General features: G+C 48.4%; 3 protein-coding genes across 3 annotated transcripts in view; all 3 read left to right on the top strand.

The window, feature by feature from the left end:
* Positions 1–479: 479 nt before the first annotated feature.
* The window catches only part of LOC144723926 (polyubiquitin-A-like), a 31,457-nt gene continuing 11,837 nt past the window's right edge, over positions 480–20,099 (top strand). Inside the window, exons 1-6 of the mRNA XM_078602700.1 lie at positions 480–733; positions 1,110–1,610; positions 8,167–8,605; positions 9,212–9,436; positions 10,434–10,663; positions 14,553–14,670. Of these exons, the coding sequence (XP_078458826.1) occupies positions 1,150–1,610; positions 8,167–8,605; positions 9,212–9,436; positions 10,434–10,663; positions 14,553–14,670 (1,473 nt within the window). The 5' untranslated portion in view covers positions 480–733; positions 1,110–1,149. The remainder of the gene's footprint in view (positions 734–1,109; positions 1,611–8,166; positions 8,606–9,211; positions 9,437–10,433; positions 10,664–14,552; positions 14,671–20,099) is intronic.
* LOC144724128 (polyubiquitin-like) lies at positions 1,819–4,957 on the top strand. The gene is made up of 2 exons (XM_078603027.1): positions 1,819–2,468; positions 3,466–4,957. Exons 1-2 carry the CDS (start codon positions 2,292–2,294, stop codon positions 3,697–3,699), a joined length of 411 nt encoding a protein of 136 aa, XP_078459153.1. The 5' UTR covers positions 1,819–2,291; the 3' UTR covers positions 3,700–4,957.
* On the top strand, positions 14,432–18,518 carry LOC144724124 (polyubiquitin-like). The gene is made up of 4 exons (XM_078603022.1): positions 14,432–14,670; positions 15,059–15,578; positions 16,184–16,408; positions 17,406–18,518. Exons 2-4 carry the CDS (start codon positions 15,087–15,089, stop codon positions 17,637–17,639), a joined length of 951 nt encoding a protein of 316 aa, XP_078459148.1. The 5' UTR covers positions 14,432–14,670; positions 15,059–15,086; the 3' UTR covers positions 17,640–18,518.

Here is a 20,099-nt window from a genome sequence, read left to right as displayed (position 1 = left end):
AAATTCCATTAATACGAAATGAACGTAACGTATGTCGAAGTTCGTTCATCCCACAATTTAAAAGTTTACGTTGCGTAGCGAAATTCGTGCCATTGAGTTGCCGTCATAGCGAGGGATGACAACATTTTAGGCACGTGGCATTGTAGTTAAAGTGCCGCACTTACAAACGCCGGCTGGGGTTGAAAGTCAACCAATCGTCTCCATGGGACGGTAACGTAAATAGACTTTTGCAGGAAGTTCACAGGGGCAGTTCTGCAAAGGTCATGTTCCCGCCATGGGAATGTCGAATGACCCCACCGGCTCAGCGGAACCCGTGCAGTGAGGCGTGACTCGTGAGAGCGAGCGCCGGTTGTGTTCAGAAAGTGCGCGTGTAGCGGTGATGACGCGCGGGTTTCGGGAAACCACCGAAAGCGAAATCCCTCCTCGCCCCACCCCTCTCCTCCTCGCCCCCCCCCACCTCCAGCACCACAGTCACAACGAACAGCAGCAGCGGCACGTTTCGGAAACCCGAAAGGGAGGGCTGGCGGCTGGGAGGAGCCCACACCGCGGTGCGGATTGGACTCAGTCGGAGAGGCTCTGCGTGGATTCCCCAGCCCCGGGGCTCTGCGCTTGGAGGGGGAGGCGCGTGCGCGACTTTAAAAGGAGGGCAGCGCGCAACGGCAGGGACACACGCATCCTCTCCTCCTCCTTCGTCTCCTTCTCCTTCTCTTGCGAGACGAGTCAAGTGGAACAGGTGAGATACCCGCGGTCGCTGCGCTCTCTGCCGATGCTGCCTCTTGCGTAGAGTGGAGCCCGGCTGCGTGCAGTGCAACAACAACAACAACAGGTTGTGGGTTGTGCGTTGGTGAAGTATGGTCAAATAACCCCCACGACCGCCGAGGATTGGAGAACTCCTCATCCAGCAGTGGGTTTAACAAAATAGCTGTAGGTGTTTATGTTAGATTAAGTTTTGCAACAATAGGCTACAGCTGTTTCTAACTTTGCCACACGAGGTTTCTCGACAAATACGAACGTAGCCAGTTGTGACGAATTAACAAAGTGCCGTTTCGTCTGCTCGTGGTTGTAATTGCGAGGCTGCGTTTTCACCAATATCGTGCTGCGTTTCTCAGCACCGCCTACAGATCCTCTCGCCTTCACCGCTCCACGACGATGGACTGCTCCGAGACCATCGGCGACCGCAATGGCCCCTGCACCCTGCAGAGAGGAGAGAGCCCCAAGAATGACCGGCGCTACATCATGTACCACGGCACCGACGCGCAGGGGGCACGCGGCATCCTCGCGCAGGGCTTCAGGCGGTCCGAACGCGGCATGCTGGGGCCCGGCGTCTACGTGAGCCGCGACATCGAGAAGGCGAGGCGGTATCCGATTAGGAAGCCCGAGAACGTCAAAGTGATTCTGAAGCTCAGGGTGAACGTGGGGCGCGTGAAGAAAATCGACGGCCAGGACCACCCCCTGCGTCTCACCTGGCACGACGAGGGCTACGACACCGCCTGGGTGCCGCGGGGCTGCGGGATGGTGACCAGCGAGCTGGAGGAGGACTGCGTCTGGGATCCGGAGAGGATCACGGTCGTTGGCGTCGAGGAGGCGCCCAGCAGCGAAATGAAGACGATGTTGCTCGCGATGATGAAGAACCCTAACGTCGTGAGTGGCACTCAGGCACGCAGGCACGAAGGCACTCAGGCACGCATGCACGCAGGTACGCAGGCACGCAGGCAGGCGCAACAGCAGTGGTGTAGCTGCACCAGGTGCAACCACACAATGCCACTGACCTACCTGGCAACTTTGTAAAGTTGACAATATTTTTGCCAATGGCTGAAGGCCGACGGTAACATCGCAACAATATTTGCGTGCATGCAGATGTGTGGACACGTACAGGCTGTGAATGAAACTGTGTTGTTAGACTGTACATCAAACAAAACGCAACGTAGATGGCAGATGCAAGCTGAAACGTGATTTGTTTTTTACGTTTAATGGTCATTTACATATTTCTACACGATACATCTTGGTGAAAACATTACAGTGCAATCTCAATGTTTTAATATTTGTTTTCTTTTAACAGTATTATCATGGGGTAGTCAAAAAGCTGCCAAGCCTGGGCGCCACGTGCCGAGTAAAAAAAAATCGCCAACGCATTGTAATGTAGAGCACTTTAAGTGGATAGCTGTAGACTATTCACGTGCGTGTCACCCTTCGTTGAAACTAAATGCCGTGCACTCTCCCGTCACCCCCGCTCCCCAACGCAGGCCGTGCAGATCGTCGTGAAGGACCTGGAGGGGAAGTCCCTGAGGCTGATGGTGAAGCTGTCCGAGTCGGTGCTGGCGCTGAAAGTCAGGATCCAGAGCAAGTGGAAGGTGTCGCCCGCTCAGCAGCGCCTCGCTTACGGGGGCACCGCGCTGCAGGACGCGACCACCCTCGCCAATTGCGGCTTGAAGCAGAATGCCACCGTCAACCTGCTTCACGTGGACCACGTAAGCAGAGCCGCTTGCCACGCACTCGGAATCGCCAACGCGATCTGTGGGCCGTTGTGATAAAATGCAAAAACTAATTTAGAAAAGTGACATCGTAAATTCCTTTCTGTTTCAGTTAGCCTTGACCTCGGGTAGGGCTTAGGAACATTTTCCTTACCGAGGGCCGAATTTGACTTTCAAAGGCCTCTTGCAGGCCACAGATAATCACAGCTCAGTTACAACTCTGAGTGCAAGGCACCCCGTGCTGTAACAGAAGTGACCGAGAACACTGAAATTAGAGGTTGCACACAATCCCCGTTGGTGCCCACATAATGCAGCTCGCACGCAGTCGGGTTCGCTGTGCGTATTATAGTGTCACGTTGTTGCATTACATTTCAAAGCATTGATAGTACGGCCTGACAATGGCTTCATCTATTTATTTAAAGCTTTCGTGACTGCAAGGATTCATCTTCTTGGTTCTTTAGGTAAAGTCACGTGACTTTACCGAAAGAACCAAGAAGATGGACCTTAACATTCATTGTGGAGCCAGCCAGCCAACAGCACATATGCCACCATTCACTTGGTGGCAATTGTAAATTAACAACTGCCTGTATGCCTGCAATTAAAACTCAGCGCATAGCCTAAGACCCTAAGTGTTCTATTTAAGACCGGAAACAGGTGGATTGTTTCACTATTTTGGAAAATCGCCCGATGATGCTGGATGTAATTACTATTGAAACGTCGCACTCAAGTTGTAAATATTGTTGATTTACTCTCCAACACACCGGTGGGTTGAAGTAGTAACTAATTGGCGTTTTGTTTACGTGACAAATGCCATACTAATTGGCTGTGTTGGGTGGTGGAGGGTTACGACCCATTTGGCTTATGCGATCTCACCCAAAACCTTTATTATGAATAATATTGGTCCTAAAAGCGTACGTATTAAACTAGCCGAAGTGAAGATGGCATTTGTCACGCGATGGCATTTTAGTAACTTTTCATTTCATTTTCCACGCAGGCCGTTGACGTCTTCGTGAAGACGCTCGCCAACAAAACGTTGACGATAGAGGTGAAGCTCTCCGACTCGGTGCTCTCACTGAAGCAGAAGGTCCAGCAGAAGGCGGGCATACCGGTAGACCAGCAGATGCTCACCTTCGGCAGCCACACTCTGGAGAACAATCAGAAGCTGGAGTGGTACGGGATTCAGCAACACTCCACCATCACCATGCAGGGCCGCCTGCGGGGAGGGTAGTCACGTGCCCCACGCACGCGCCACCTGAAGAATTGACGGACACAATTCATGAGCGTTCTTCTGTCCAGTTGGCCATGGTCAGGGTGGACCTGCAACTACTGCCTTCTATAAAATCTCCGCTTGTGTGTGGTCATCACTGCCAGATGTACGATGTTGACAAAAAAAACTGTTCATCCTATCGTTGCTGCACTCGTACATATATTTAATTTGCATAAATATGCATGGAACTTTTACAAATCTTCATCCAAATAGTTAAGCCCGTGATGGTTATTTTCGGATCTCGGACCAGTAATGTGTGTTTGAGTTGATTTGTTGGATGTGGCAACACACACGAGGGCCCACATGAATGTCATGTCTAAGAAGAGAGTATGAAAACGGTTGAAGTTGCATACATACCATTCCATGTTAGTTTTGTATTTGTCTGTATATAGTAAGAGTCAAACGAAAATTGTATGCGTCTGTCTGAATGTGGTTGTTGATTAAACATAGAAAATATGACCCACACTACCCACGCCATTGCTCAAGTGCCTGTTTACCGATTTGAAATGTTTATTGTCTAGTTGTTTTGAGCCGATTGCCAATACTTGTTGATTACGATGGAAGGTTTCGTTTTTTGTTATTTAATTTCAACGCGCGGTGTCATGAGCACGGTATTCTTAAAAGTTTAAATTCTTGGAATAATTTTTTAAAGTGATATATTTACCGGTAAAAATGAAACATTTAGTCCTGTTATTTTAAGTTCGCACCTTTGATTTTATCATCTGTAACATGACATTTTATTATAAACGCACTTTTGATATGTCAGCTGATGGATCCGTTTGTTATATTGTTCACTGTATAATGCATCAATACATAAATTGTATTTGTCAAGCTTCATAACTTGGTTCGTGTTGTCTCATTATCTGAGTACTGTCCTACAGTATGGGTGCCTTTTTGGAGTTTAAATCATTTGTACATAGCATAGATCTGACCACTATAGATTCAAAATAATCACATCCATTATTGTTATATAAATAATCCAGATTCAGACTCCTACAGATTCTACAGATTCACATGAACGTAGATTTATATTAGAATATTCGCATTTGTTTAGCATTTAATACCTCAGCATCTCACAGCACCTTACATCACGACATTTTATTATAAATGCACTTTTGATATGTCAGCTGACTAAAGCAAACAATTCTGGGTTGTATTGTTGCCCGCTTTATTTTCTTGGTTCCCGTTACCGGTTGCAAAATAAAGACTGCGAATCTGATGGAGCCATCCGTGCCATTGCTTAGTCCGCCACACACCCCGCAGCGCGCGCTCCAATGGGCCGCACAGCAGGGCGTGCAGGGGGAGGCCACCTCACGCCACCGAGAGGAGTTGTGGCCAACGGCGCCACCGGGGAGCCGGGGCGCTCATTGCCACCAGCGCTCTCCCCGGCACGGAGAGGCCAATGCCGCAGGGCTGGAATAAGAATATTTATTTATTATTTGGAGAAATCCGACGAGCTATGAAGCTCTTTTTCACAGGTGTCCAGTAGGGGCGGGTTCAGAACGTTACGACAACAAAACAAAAAGATGACACGAGTGCAGAATACGGGACATGTAAAACAAATCACCAAGTACCCATTGGTTATTTCGGTAAAGTCACGTGTGTATAAATAAAATAAAAATAAAATGTTATTTTTAATGAAACATTTTTTATTTGTATTCTACATACGTGACTTTACCGAAAGAACCAATGAGTATTGTAATTCCTGTAGTCACGAAAGCTTCAATCCTAGATTAAATCACTAAGTATATACAAATAAAAGTAGAATATATGTTTGATATTACCAGGTAAAGCCCCCTAAGCTATTAACTTGTTTTTCAGACTCGACCTGGCCACGATTCATAGCTCAAAGAGGCTCATCGTGTGGACATTTACAGCAGCAAAATCATCTAAATACTCTAACGGCAACTTTGTAAAGGTGTGGAGGGCACACGCAGGGCCCCTACTGTGCTGCATTTTAGACGGCCGGTGCTCCGCTCGTTGTAGTGAGCGTCGCTTCTCTGCTCTCCGTTGTTGCTGGAGGGCGACTGCCTCCAACTGCCCAGTAGCAGCGGCGTCCTTCACGAGCCTCCTTCACAGAGGCCGATCTTGACACCGCCGGTACCAGTCGTCGGCAAGTCCACTCAGCTCCACATCCTCCCATACCGCATCACTCCATCTCTTCTCTAACCTGTACCGCGCCCGTTTAGCCCCCTCGATGTGGCCAAACAAAAGCTGCTTGGGCATGCGTTGGTATGTGGGCTACATCACCCAGCCAATGCAGCCTTGCCTGCCGAAGGAGTTCACTGTGTCCAGATCTTTCAAGGATTTGTGAGCTCCTCACACAATCCAGGCTGGTCAAACCCAGGATGGATCGCAGGCATGCCAGCCTGAATGTTTCAAGCATAGAAAATGGAGGGCATGACTGTGGTCGAGAAGACCCGAAGTTTCTTGCGGAGCGACTTTTTTGTTTGGCTATTTGTGCTTGTGCACCGCTGCCAATAGAGTATCGCCAAATAATGTTTACCTATGAATGGTGTTGGCTGTTTTTAGCGATTTGATCAACACACCACATCCATCTCCAAGTAGGAACCACAATTGTACCATTAGAGTCAACATGATACGTGGAGAGAGCATTGCAAATGGTGGCTTATTTCATATTGGGGAATCCATCGATATACAGAACAGATGCGTCCATGAAAAGTTATCCGTAAAGCGAAATTCCGTTTATCGAACCCCGTTTTCCCACTGACTTCAATCTACTGGACACATCTATGAAAAAATAACTTCATATTTCATTGGATTTCCCCAGGATAAATAAACGTTCTGATCTAAGGATAAACTAAAAATAAGTAAGATGTATTTCAAACAGAAATGAATATGAAAACGGAACAACACAAAGCACCGAACCCACGAGGAGGTGAGCGAACCACGTGCAGCGCTGCTGGGACACGCGACAGAGACCCACCCCCTACTGTGTGTGCTAGAGGTCGACCGAAACTGAATTTATGGTTTCGTCCGAAAACGAAACCAGACCGAAAGTAAAAAAAAATGACTTTCGGCCGAAACCTAAAGTAAACCGAAAGTAAACTTTTTGGCGTCGGCCGAAACAGAAACTTTGCCGAAAGAGGCCATTTGCCAACTTTCGGCGCCGAAACCGAAACCGAATTTCGGTCGGCCTCTAGTGTGTGCACTCTTTCATTTTCCACCACCCCCCGACCCCCCCACCCCCCATAAAATATTTTAATGTCAGGATTCCATAAATGTCATTAATGCGAATTGAACGTAACGTATGTCGAAGTTCGTTCATCCCACAATTTAAAAGTTTACGTTGCGTAGCGAAATTCATGCCATTGAGTTGCCGTCATAGCGAGGGATTACAACATTTTAGGCACGTGTCATTGTGGTTAAAGTGACGCACTCACAAACGCTGGCTGGGGTTGAAAGTCAACCAATCGTCTCCATGGGACGGTTACGTAAATAGACTTTTGCAGGAAGTTCACAAGGGCAGTTCTGCAAAGGTCATGTTCCCGCCATGGGAATGTGGAATGTTCCCCACCGGCTCAGCGGAACCCGTGCAGTGAGGCGTGAGAGCGAGCGCTTGTTGTGTTCAGAAAGTGCGCGTGTAGCGGTGATGACGCGGCGGGTTTCGGGAAACCACCGAAAGCGAAATCCCTCCTCGCCCCACCCCTCTCCTCCTCGCCCCCCTCCAGCACCACAGTCACAACGAACAGCAGCAGCGGCACGTTTCGGAAACCCGAAAGGGAGGGCTGGCGGCTGGGAGGAGCCCACACCGCGGTGCGGATTGGACTCAGTCGGAGAGGCTCTGCGTGGATTCCCCAGCCCCGGGGCTCTGCGCTTGGAGGGGGAGGCGCGTGCGCGACTTTATAAGGAGGGCAGCGCGCAACGGCAGGAACACACGCATCCTCTCCTCCTCCTTCGTCTCCTTCTCCTTCTCTTGCGAGACGAGTCAAGTGGAACAGGTGAGATACCCGCGGTCGCTGCGCTCTCTGCCGATGCTGCCTCTTGCGTAGAGTGGAGCCCGGCTGCGTGCAGTGCAACAACAACAACAGGTTGTGCGTTGTGCGTTGGTGAAGTATGGTCAAATAACCCCCACGACCGCCGAGGATTGGGGAACTCCTCATCCAGCAGTGGGTTTAACAAAATAGCTGTAGGTGTTTATGTTAGATTAAGTTTTGCAACAATAGGCTACAGCTGTTTCTAACTTTGCCACACGAGGTTTCTCGACAAATACGAACGTAGCCAGTTGTGACGAATTAACAAAGTGCCGTTTCGTCTGCTCGTGGTTGTAATTGCGAGGCTGCGTTTTCACCAATATCGTGCTGCGTTTCTCAGCACCGCCTACAGATCCTCTCGCCTTCACCGCTCCACGACGATGGACTGCTCCGAGACCATCGGCGACCGCAATGGCCCCTGCACCCTGCAGAGAGGAGAGAGCCCCAAGAATGACCGGCGCTACATCATGTACCACGGCACCGACGCGCAGGGGGCACGCGGCATCCTCGCGCAGGGCTTCAGGCGGTCCGAACGCGGCATGCTGGGGCCCGGCGTCTACGTGAGCCGCGACATCGAGAAGGCGAGGCGGTATCCGATTAGGAAGCCCGAGAACGTCAAAGTGATTCTGAAGCTCAGGGTGAACGTGGGGCGCGTGAAGAAAATCGACGGCCAGGACCACCCCCTGCGTCTCACCTGGCACGACGAGGGCTACGACACCGCCTGGGTGCCGCGGGGCTGCGGGATGGTGACCAGCGAGCTGGAGGAGGACTGCGTCTGGGATCCGGAGAGGATCACGGTCGTTGGCGTCGAGGAGGCGCCCAGCAGCGAAATGAAGACGATGTTGCTCGCGATGATGAAGAACCCTAACGACGTGAGTGGCACTCAGGCACGCAGGCACGAAGGCACTCAGGCACGCATGCACGCAGGTACGCAGGCACGCAGGCAGGCAGGCGCAACAGCAGTGGTGTAGCTGCACCAGGTGCAACCACACAATGCCACTGACCTACCTGGCAACTTTGTAAAGTTGACAATATTTTTGCCAATGGCTGAAGGCCGACGGTAACATCGCAACAATATTTGCGTGCATGCAGATGTGTGGACACGTACAGGCTGTGAATGAAACTGTGTTGTTAGACTGTACATCAAACAAAACGCAACGTAGATGGCAGATGCAAGCTGAAACGTGATTTGTTTTTTACGTTTAATGGTCATTTACATATTTCTACACGATACATCTTGGTGAAAACATTACAGTGCAATCTCAATGTTTTAATATTTGTTTTCTTTTAACAGTATTATCATGGGGTAGTCAAAAAGCTGCCAAGCCTGGGCGCCACGTGCCGAGTAAAAAAAATTAGCCAACGCATTGTAATGTAGAGCACTTTAAGTGGATAGCTGTAGACTATTCACGTGCGTGTCACCCTTCGTTGAAACTAAATGCCGTGCACTCTCCCGTCACCCCCGCTCCCCAACGCAGGCCGTGCAGATCGTCGTGAAGGACCTGGAGGGGAAGTCCCTGAGGCTGATGGTGAAGCTGTCCGAGTCGGTGCTGGCGCTGAAAGTCAGGATCCAGAGCAAGTGGAAGGTGTCGCCCGCTCAGCAGCGCCTCGCTTACGGGGGCACCGCGCTGCAGGACGCGACCACCCTCGCCAATTGCGGCTTGAAGCAGAATGCCACCGTCAACCTGCTTCACGTGGACCACGTAAGCAGAGCCGCTTGCCACGCACTCGGAATCGCCAACGCGATCTGTGGGCCGTTGTGATAAAATGCAAAAACTAATTTAGAAAAGTGACATCGTAAATTCCTTTCTGTTTCAGTTAGCCTTGACCTCGGGTAGGGCTTAGGAACATTTTCCTTACCGAGGGCCGAATTTGACTTTCAAAGGCCTCTTGCAGGCCACAGATAATCACAGCTCAGTTACAACTCTGAGTGCAAGGCACCCCGTGCTGTAACAGAAGTGACCGAGAACACTGAAATTAGAGGTTGCACACAATCCCCGTTGGTGCCCACATAATGCAGCTCGCACGCAGTCGGGTTCGCTGTGCGTATTATAGTGTCACGTTGTTGCATTACATTTCAAAGCATTGATAGTACGGCCTGACAATGGCTTCATCTATTTATTTAAAGCTTTCGTGACTGCAAGGATTCATCTTCTTGGTTCTTTAGGTAAAGTCACGTGACTTTACCGAAATAACCAAGAAGATGGACCTTAACATTCATTGTGGAGCCAGCCAGCCAACAGCACATATGCCACCATTCACTTGGTGGCAATTGTAAATTAACAACTGCCTGTATGCCTGCAATTAAAACTCAGCGCATAGCCTAAGACCCTAAGTGTTCTATTTAAGACCGGAAACAGGTGGATTGTTTCACTATTTTGGAAAATCGCCCGATGATGCTGGATGTAATTACTATTGAAACGTCGCACTCAAGTTGTAAATATTGTTGATTTACTCTCCAACACACCGGTGGGTTGAAGTAGTAACTAATTGGCGTTTTGTTTACGTGACAAATGCCATACTAATTGGCTGTGTTGGGTGGTGGAGGGTTACGACCCATTTGGCTTATGCGATCTCACCCAAAACCTTTATTATGAATAATATTGGTCCTAAAAGCGTACGTATTAAACTAGCCGAAGTGAAGATGGCATTTGTCACGCGATGGCATTTTTGTAACTTTTCATTTCATTTTCCACGCAGGCCGTTGACGTCTTCGTGAAGACGCTCGCCAACAAAACGTTGACGATAGAGGTGAAGCTCTCCGACTCGGTGCTCTCACTGAAGCAGAAGGTCCAGCAGAAGGCGGGCATACCGGTAGACCAGCAGATGCTCACCTTCGGCAGCCACACTCTGGAGAACAATCAGAAGCTGGAGTGGTACGGGATTCAGCAACACTCCACCATCACCATGCAGGGCCGCCTGCGGGGAGGGTAGTCACGTGCCCCACGCACGCGCCACCTGAAGAATTGACGGACACAATTCATGAGCGGTCTTCTGTCCAGTTGGCCATGGTCAGGGTGGACCTGCAGCTACTGCCTTCTACAAAATCTCCGCTTGTGGGTGGTTATCACCGCCAGATGTATGATGTTGACAAAAAAAACTGTTCATCCTATCGTTGCTGCACTCGTACATATATTTAATTTGCATAAATATGCATGGAACTTTTACAAATCTTCATCCAAATAGTTAAGCCCGTGATGGTTATTTTCGGATCTCGGACCAGTAATGTGTGTTTGAGTTGATTTGTTGGATGTGGCAACACACACGAGGGCCCACATGAATGTCATGTCTAAGAAGAGAGTATGAAAACGGTTGAAGTTGCATACATACCATTCCATGTTAGTTTTGTATTTGTCTGTATATAGTAAGAGTCAAACGAAAATTGTATGCGTCTGTCTGAATGTGGTTGTTGATTAAACATAGAAAATATGACCCACACTACCCACGCCATTGCTCAAGTGCCTGTTTACCGATTTTAAATGTTTATTGTCTAGTTGTTTTGAGCCGATTGCCAATACTTGTTGATTACGATGGAAGGTTTCGTTTTTTGTTATTTAATTTCAACGCGCGGTGTCATGAGCACGGTATTCTTAAAAGTTTAAATTCTTGGAATAATTTTTTAAAGTGATATATTTACCGGTAAAAATGAAACATTTAGTCCTGTTATTTTAAGTTCGCACCTTTGATTTTATCATCTGTAACATGACATTTTATTATAAACGCACTTTTGATATGTCAGCTGATGGATCCGTTTGTTATATTGTTCACTGTATAATGCATCAATACATAAATTGTATTTGTCAAGCTTCATAACTTGGTTCGTGTTGTCTCATTATCTGAGTACTGTCCTACAGTATGGGTGCCTTTTTGGAGTTTAAATCATTTGTACATAGCATAGATCTGACCACTATAGATTCAAAATAATCACATCCATTATTGTTATATAAATAATCCAGATTCACACTCCTACAGATTCTATAGATTCACATGAACGTAGATTTATATTAGAATATTTCCATTTGTTTAGCATTTAATACCTCAGCATCTCACAGCACCTTACATCACATTTTATTATAAATGCAATTTGTATGTGTCAGCTGACTAAAGCAAACAATTCTGGGTTGTATTGTTGCCCGCTTTATTTTCTTGGTTCCCGTTACCGGTTGCAAAATAAAGACTGCGAATCTGATGGAGCCATCCGTGCCATTGCTTAGTCCGCCACCCACCCCGCAGCGCGCGCTCCAAGGGGCCGCACAGCAGGGCGTGCAGGGGGAGGCCACCTCACGCCACCGAGAGGAGTTGTGGCCAACGGCGCCACCGGGGAGCCGGGGCGCTCATTGCCGCCAGCGCTCTCCCCGGCACGGAGAGGCCAATGCCGCAGGGCCGGAATCAGAATATTTATTTATTATTTGGAGAAATCCGACGCGCTATGAAGCTCTTTTTCACAGGTGTCCAGTAGGGGAGGGTTCAGAACGTTACGACAACAAAACAAAAAGATGACACGAGTGCAGAATACGGGACATGTAAAACAAATCACTAAGTACCCATTGGTTATTTCGGTAAAGTCACGTGTGTATAAATAAAATAAAAATAAAATGTTATTTTTAATAAAACATATTTTATTTTTATTTGTATTCTACATACGTGACTTTACCGAAAGAACCAATGAGTATTGTAATTCCTGTAGTCACGAAAGCTTCAATCCTAGATTAAATCACTAAGTATATACAAATAAAAGTAGAATATATGTTTGATATTACCAGGTAAAGCCCCCTAAGCTATTAACTTGTTTTTCAGACTCGACCTGGCCACGATTCATAGCTCAAAGAGGCTCATCGTGTGGACATTTACAGCAGCAAAATCATCTAAATACTCTAACGGCAACTTTGTAAAGGTGTGGAGGGCACACGCAGGGCCCCTACTGTGCTGCATTTTAGACGGCCGGTGCTCCGCTCGTTGTAGTGAGCGTCGCTCCTCTGCTCTCCGTTGTTGCTGGAGGGCGACTGCCTCCAACTGCCCAGTAGCAGCGGCGTCCTTCACGAGCCTCCTTCACAGAGGCCGATCTTGACACCGCCGGTACCAGTCGTCGGCAAGTCCACTCAGCTCCACATCCTCCCATACCGCATCACTCCATCTCTTCTCTAACCTGTACCGCGCCCGTTTAGCCCCCTCGATGTGGCCAAACAAAAGCTGCTTGGGCATGCGTTGGTATGTGGGCTACATCACCCAGCCAATGCAGCCTTGCCTGCCGAAGGAGTTCACTGTGTCCAGATCTTTCAAGGATTTGTGAGCTCCTCACACAATCCAGGCTGGTCAAACCCAGGATGGATCGCAGGCATGCCAGCCTGAATGTTTCAAGCATAGAAAATGGAGGGCATGACTGTGGTCGAGAAGACCCGAAGTTTCTTGCGGAGCGACTTTTTTGTTTGGCTATTTGTGCTTGTGCACCGCTGCCAATACAGTATCGCCAAATAATGTTTACCTATGAATGGTGTTGGCTGTTTTTAGCGATTTGATCAACACACCACATCCATCTCCAAGTAGGAACCACAATTGTACCATTAGAGTCAACATGATACGTGGAGAGAGCATTGCAAATGGTGGCTTATTTCATATTGGGGAATCCATCGATATACAGAACAGATGCGTCCATGAAAAGTTATCCGTAAAGCGAAATTCCGTTTATCGAACCCCGTTTTCCCACTGACTTCAATCTACTGGACACATCTATGAAAAAATAACTTCATATTTCATTGGATTTCCCCAGGATAAATAAACGTTCTGATCTAAGGATAAACTAAAAATAAGTAAGATGTATTTCAAACAGAAATGAATATGAAAACGGAACAACACAAAGCACCGAACCCACGAGGAGGTGAGCGAACCACGTGCAGCGCTGCTGGGACACGCGACAGAGACCCACCCCCTACTGTGTGTGCTAGAGGTCGACCGAAACTGAATTTATGGTTTTGTCCGAAAACGAAACCAGACCGAAAGTAAAAAAAAATGACTTTCGGCCGAAACCTAAAGTAAACCGAAAGTAAACTTTTTGGCGTCGGCCGAAACAGAAACTTTGCCGAAAGAGGCCATTTGCCAACTTTCGGCGCCGAAACCGAATTTCGGTCGGCCTCTAGTGTGTGCACTCTTTCATTTTCCACCACCCCCCGACCCCCCCACCCCCCATAAAATATTTTAATGTCAGGATTCCATAAATGTCATTAATGCGAATTGAACGTAACGTATGTCGAAGTTCGTTCATCCCACAATTTAAAAGTTTACGTTGCGTAGCGAAATTCATGCCATTGAGTTGCCGTCATAGCGAGGGATTACAACATTTTAGGCACGTGTCATTGTGGTTAAAGTGACGCACTCACAAACGCTGGCTGGGGTTGAAAGTCAACCAATCGTCTCCATGGGACGGTTACGTAAATAGACTTTTGCAGGAAGTTCACAAGGGCAGTTCTGCAAAGGTCATGTTCCCGCCATGGGAATGTGGAATGTTCCCCACCGGCTCAGCGGAACCCGTGCAGTGAGGCGTGAGAGCGAGCGCTTGTTGTGTTCAGAAAGTGCGCGTGTAGCGGTGATGACGCGCGGGTTTCGGGAAACCACCGAAAGCGAAATCCCTCCTCGCCCCACCCCTCTCCTCCTCGCCCCCCCCCACCTCCAGCACCACAGTCACAACGAACAGCAGCAGCGGCACGTTTCGGAAACCCGAAAGGGAGGGCTGGCGGCTGGGAGGAGCCCACACCGCGGTGCGGATTGGACTCAGTCGGAGAGGCTCTGCGTGGATTCCCCAGCCCCGGGGCTCTGCGCTTGGAGGGGGAGGCGCGTGCGCGACTTTAAAAGGAGGGCAGCGCGCAACGGCAGGGACACACGCATCCTCTCCTCCTCCTTCGTCTCCTTCTCCTTCTCTTGCGAGACGAGTCAAGTGGAACAGGTGAGATACCCGCGGTCGCTGCGCTCTCTGCCGATGCTGCCTCTTGCGTAGAGTGGAGCCCGGCTGCGTGCAGTGCAACAACAACAACAACAGGTTGTGGGTTGTGCGTTGGTGAAGTATGGTCAAATAACCCCCACGACCGCCGAGGATTGGAGAACTCCTCATCCAGCAGTGGGTTTAACAAAATAGCTGTAGGTGTTTATGTTAGATTAAGTTTTGCAACAATAGGCTACAGCTGTTTCTAACTTTGCCACACGAGGTTTCTCGACAAATACGAACGTAGCCAGTTGTGACGAATTAACAAAGTGCCGTTTCGTCTGCTCGTGGTTGTAATTGCGAGGCTGCGTTTTCACCAATATCGTGCTGCGTTTCTCAGCACCGCCTACAGATCCTCTCGCCTTCACCGCTCCACGACGATGGACTGCTCCGAGACCATCGGCGACCGCAATGGCCCCTGCACCCTGCAGAGAGGAGAGAGCCCCAAGAATGACCGGCGCTACATCATGTACCACGGCACCGACGCGCAGGGGGCACGCGGCATCCTCGCGCAGGGCTTCAGGCGGTCCGAACGCGGCATGCTGGGGCCCGGCGTCTACGTGAGCCGCGACATCGAGAAGGCGAGGCGGTATCCGATTAGGAAGCCCGAGAACGTCAAAGTGATTCTGAAGCTCAGGGTGAACGTGGGGCGCGTGAAGAAAATCGACGGCCAGGACCACCCCCTGCGTCTCACCTGGCACGACGAGGGCTACGACACCGCCTGGGTGCCGCGGGGCTGCGGGATGGTGACCAGCGAGCTGGAGGAGGACTGCGTCTGGGATCCGGAGAGGATCACGGTCGTTGGCGTCGAGGAGGCGCCCAGCAGCGAAATGAAGACGATGTTGCTCGCGATGATGAAGAACCCTAACGACGTGAGTGGCACTCAGGCACGCAGGCACGAAGGCACTCAGGCACGCATGCACGCAGGTACGCAGGCACGCAGGCAGGCAGGCGCAACAGCAGTGGTGTAGCTGCACCAGGTGCAACCACACAATGCCACTGACCTACCTGGCAACTTTGTAAAGTTGACAATATTTTTGCCAATGGCTGAAGGCCGACGGTAACATCGCAACAATATTTGCGTGCATGCAGATGTGTGGACACGTACAGGCTGTGAATGAAACTGTGTTGTTAGACTGTACATCAAACAAAACGCAACGTAGATGGCAGATGCAAGCTGAAACATGATTTGTTTTTTACGTTTAATGGTCATTTACATATTTCTACACGATACATCTTGGTGAAAACATTACAGTGCAATCTCAATGTTTTAATATTTGTTTTCTTTTAACAGTATTATCATGGGGTAGTCAAAAAGCTGCCAAGCCTGGGCGCCACGTGCCGAGTAAAAAAAAATCGCCAACGCATTGTAATGTAGAGCACTTTAAGTGATAGCTGTAGACTATTCACGTGCGTGTCACCCTTCGTTGAAACTAAATGCCGTGCACTCTCCCGTCACCCCCGCTCCCCAACGCAGGCCGTGCAGATCGTCGTGAAGGACCTGGAGGGGAAGTCCCTGAGGCTGATGGTGAAGCTGTCCGAGTCGGTGCTGGCGCTGAAAGTCAGGATCCAGAGCAAGTGGAAGGTGTCGCCCGCTCAGCAGCGCCTCGCTTACGGGGGCACCGCGCTGCAGGACGCGACCACCCTCGCCAATTGCGGCTTGAAGCAGAATGCCACCGTCAACCTGCTTCACGTGGACCACGTAAGCAGAGCCGCTTGCCACGCACTCGGAATCGCCAACGCGATCTGTGGGCCGTTGTGATAAAATGCAAAAACTAATTTAGAAAAGTGACATCGTAAATTCCTTTCTGTTTCAGTTAGCCTTGACCTCGGGTAGGGCTTAGGAACATTTTCCTTACCGAGGGCCGAATTTGACTTTCAAAGGCCTCTTGCAGGCCACAGATAATCACAGCTCAGTTACAACTCTGAGTGCAAGGCACCCCGTGCTGTAACAGAAGTGACCGAGAACACTGAAATTAGAGGTTGCACACAATCCCCGTTGGTGCCCACATAATGCAGCTCGCACGCAGTCGGGTTCGCTGTGCGTATTATAGTGTCACGTTGTTGCATTACATTTCAAAGCATTGATAGTACGGCCTGACAATGGCTTCATCTATTTATTTAAAGCTTTCGTGACTGCAAGGATTCATCTTCTTGGTTCTTTAGGTAAAGTCACGTGACTTTACCGAAAGAACCAAGAAGATGGACCTTAACATTCATTGTGGAGCCAGCCAGCCAACAGCACATATGCCACCATTCACTTGGTGGCAATTGTAAATTAACAACTGCCTGTATGCCTGCAATTAAAACTCAGCGCATAGCCTAAGACCCTAAGTGTTCTATTTAAGACCGGAAACAGGTGGATTGTTTCACTATTTTGGAAAATCGCCCGATGATGCTGGATGTAATTACTATTGAAACGTCGCACTCAAGTTGTAAATATTGTTGATTTACTCTCCAACACACCGGTGGGTTGAAGTAGTAACTAATTGGCGTTTTGTTTACGTGACAAATGCCATACTAATTGGCTGTGTTGGGTGGTGGAGGGTTACGACCCATTTGGCTTATGCGATCTCACCCAAAACCTTTATTATGAATAATATTGGTCCTAAAAGCGTACGTATTAAACTAGCCGAAGTGAAGATGGCATTTGTCACGCGATGGCATTTTTGTAACTTTTCATTTCATTTTCCACGCAGGCCGTTGACGTCTTCGTGAAGACGCTCGCCAACAAAACGTTGACGATAGAGGTGAAGCTCTCCGACTCGGTGCTCTCACTGAAGCAGAAGGTCCAGCAGAAGGCGGGCATACCGGTAGACCAGCAGATGCTCACCTTCGGCAGCCACACTCTGGAGAACAATCAGAAGCTGGAGTGGTACGGGATTCAGCAACACTCCACCATCACCATGCAGGGCCGCCTGCGGGGAGGGTAGTCACGTGCCCCACGCACGCGCCACCTGAAGAATTGACGGACACAATTCATGAGCGGTCTTCTGTCCAGTTGGCCATGGTCAGGGTGGACCTGCAGCTACTGCCTTCTACAAAATCTCCGCTTGTGGGTGGTCATCACCGCCAGATGTATGATGTTGACAAAAAAAACTGTTCATCCTATCGTTGCTGCACTCGTGCATATATTTAATTTGCATAAATATGCATGGAACTTTTACAAATCTTCATCCAAATAGTTAAGCCCGTGATGGTTATTTTCGGATCTCGGACCAGTAATGTGTGTTTGAGTTGATTTGTTGGATGTGGCAACACACACGAGGGCCCACATGAATGTCATGTCTAAGAAGAGAGTATGAAAACGGTTGAAGTTGCATACATACCATTCCATGTTAGTTTTGTATTTGTCTGTATATAGTAAGAGTCAAACGAAAATTGTATGCGTCTGTCTGAATGTGGTTGTTGATTAAACATAGAAAATATGACCCACACTACCCACGCCATTGCTCAAGTGCCTGTTTACCGATTTGAAATGTTTATTGTCTAGTTGTTTTGAGCCGATTGCCAATACTTGTTGATTACGATGGAAGGTTTCGTTTTTTGTTATTTAATTTCAACGCGCGGTGTCATGAGCACGGTATTCTTAAAAGTTTAAATTCTTGGAATAATTTTTTAAAGTGATATATTTACCGGTAAAAATGAAACATTTAGTCCTGTTATTTTAAGTTCGCACCTTTGATTTTATCATCTGTAACATGACATTTTATTATAAACGCACTTTTGATATGTCAGCTGATGGATCCGTTTGTTATATTGTTCACTGTATAATGCATCAATACATAAATTGTATTTGTCAAGCTTCATAACTTGGTTCATGTTGTCTCATTATCTGAGTACTGTCCTACAGTATGGGTGCCTTTTTGGAGTTTAAATCATTTGTACATAGCATAGATCTGACCACTATAGATTCAAAATAATCACATCCATTATTGTTATATAAATAATCCAGATTCACACTCCTACAGATTCTATAGATTCACATGAACGTAGATTTATAATTGAATATTTCCATTTGTTTAGCATTTAATACCTCAGCATCTCACAGCACCTTACATCACATTTTATTATAAATGCAATTTTTATGTGTCAGCTGACTAAAGCAAACAATTCTGGGTTGTATTGTTGCCCGCTTTATTTTCTTGGTTCCCGTTACCGGTTGCAAAATAAAGACTGCGAATCTGATGGAGCCATCCGTGCCATTGCTTAGTCCGCCACCCACCCCGCAGCGCGCGCTCCAAGGGGCCGCACAGCAGGGCGTGCAGGGGGAGGCGACCTCACGCCACCGAGAGGAGTTGTGGCCAACGGCGCCACCGGGGAGCCGGGACGCTCATTGCCGCCAGCGCTCTCCCCGGCACGGAGAGGCCGCTGCCGCAGAGCTGGAATCAGAATATTTATTTATTACTTGGAGAAATCCGACGAGCTATGAAGCTCGTTTTCACAGATGTCCAGTAGGGGCGGGTTCAGAACGTTACGACAACAAAACAAAAAAATGACACGAGTGCAGAATACGGGACATGTAAAACAAATCCCCAAGGATCCATTGGTTATTTCGGTAAAGTCACGTGTGTAGAAATAAAATAAAAATAAAATGTTATTTAAAAAAAAACATATTTTATTTTTATTTGTATTCTACATACGTGACTTTACCGAGAGAACCAATGAGTATTGTAATTCCTGCAGTCACGAAAGCTTCAATCCCAGATTAAATCACTAAGTATATACAAATAGAAGTAAAATATATTTTGTATCCTACCAGGTTAAGCCCCCTAAGCTATTAACTTGTTTTTCAGACTCGACCTGGCCACAATTCATAGCTCAAAGAGGATCATCGTGTGGACATTTACAGCAGCAAAATCATCTAAATACTCAAACGGCAACTTTGTAAAGGTGTGGAGGCCACACGCAGGGCCCCTACTGTGCTGCATTTTAGACGGCCGGTGCTCCGCTCGTTGTAGTGAGCGTCGCTCCTCTGCTCTCCGTTGTTGCTGGAGGGCGAATGCCTCCAACTGCCCAGTAGCAGCGGCGTCCTTCACGAGCCTCCTTCACAGAGGCCGATCTTGACACCGCCGGTACCAGTCGTCGGCAAGTCCACTCAGCTCCACATCCTCCCATACCGCATCACTCCATCTCTTCTCTAACCTGTACCGCGCCCGTTTAGCTCCCTCGATGTGGCCAAACAAAAGCTGCTTGGGCATGCGTTGGTATGTGGGCTACATCACCCAGCCAATGCAGCCTTGCCTGCCGAAGGAGTTCACTGTGTCAAGATATTTCAAGGATTTGTGAGCTCCTCACACAATCCAGGCTGGTCAAACCCAGGATGGATCGCAGGCATGCCAGCCTGAATGTTTCAAGCATAGAAAATGGAGGGCATGACTGTGGTCGAGAAG

The sequence above is a fragment of the Lampetra planeri genome, chromosome 19, assembly GCF_965212315.1.
Source record: "Lampetra planeri chromosome 19, kcLamPlan1.2.h2, whole genome shotgun sequence".
Taxonomy (NCBI): Eukaryota; Metazoa; Chordata; class Hyperoartia; order Petromyzontiformes; family Petromyzontidae; genus Lampetra; species Lampetra planeri.
Note: the sequence above shows the minus strand (reverse complement) of the source record. Positions and strands in the feature narration are given on the sequence as shown.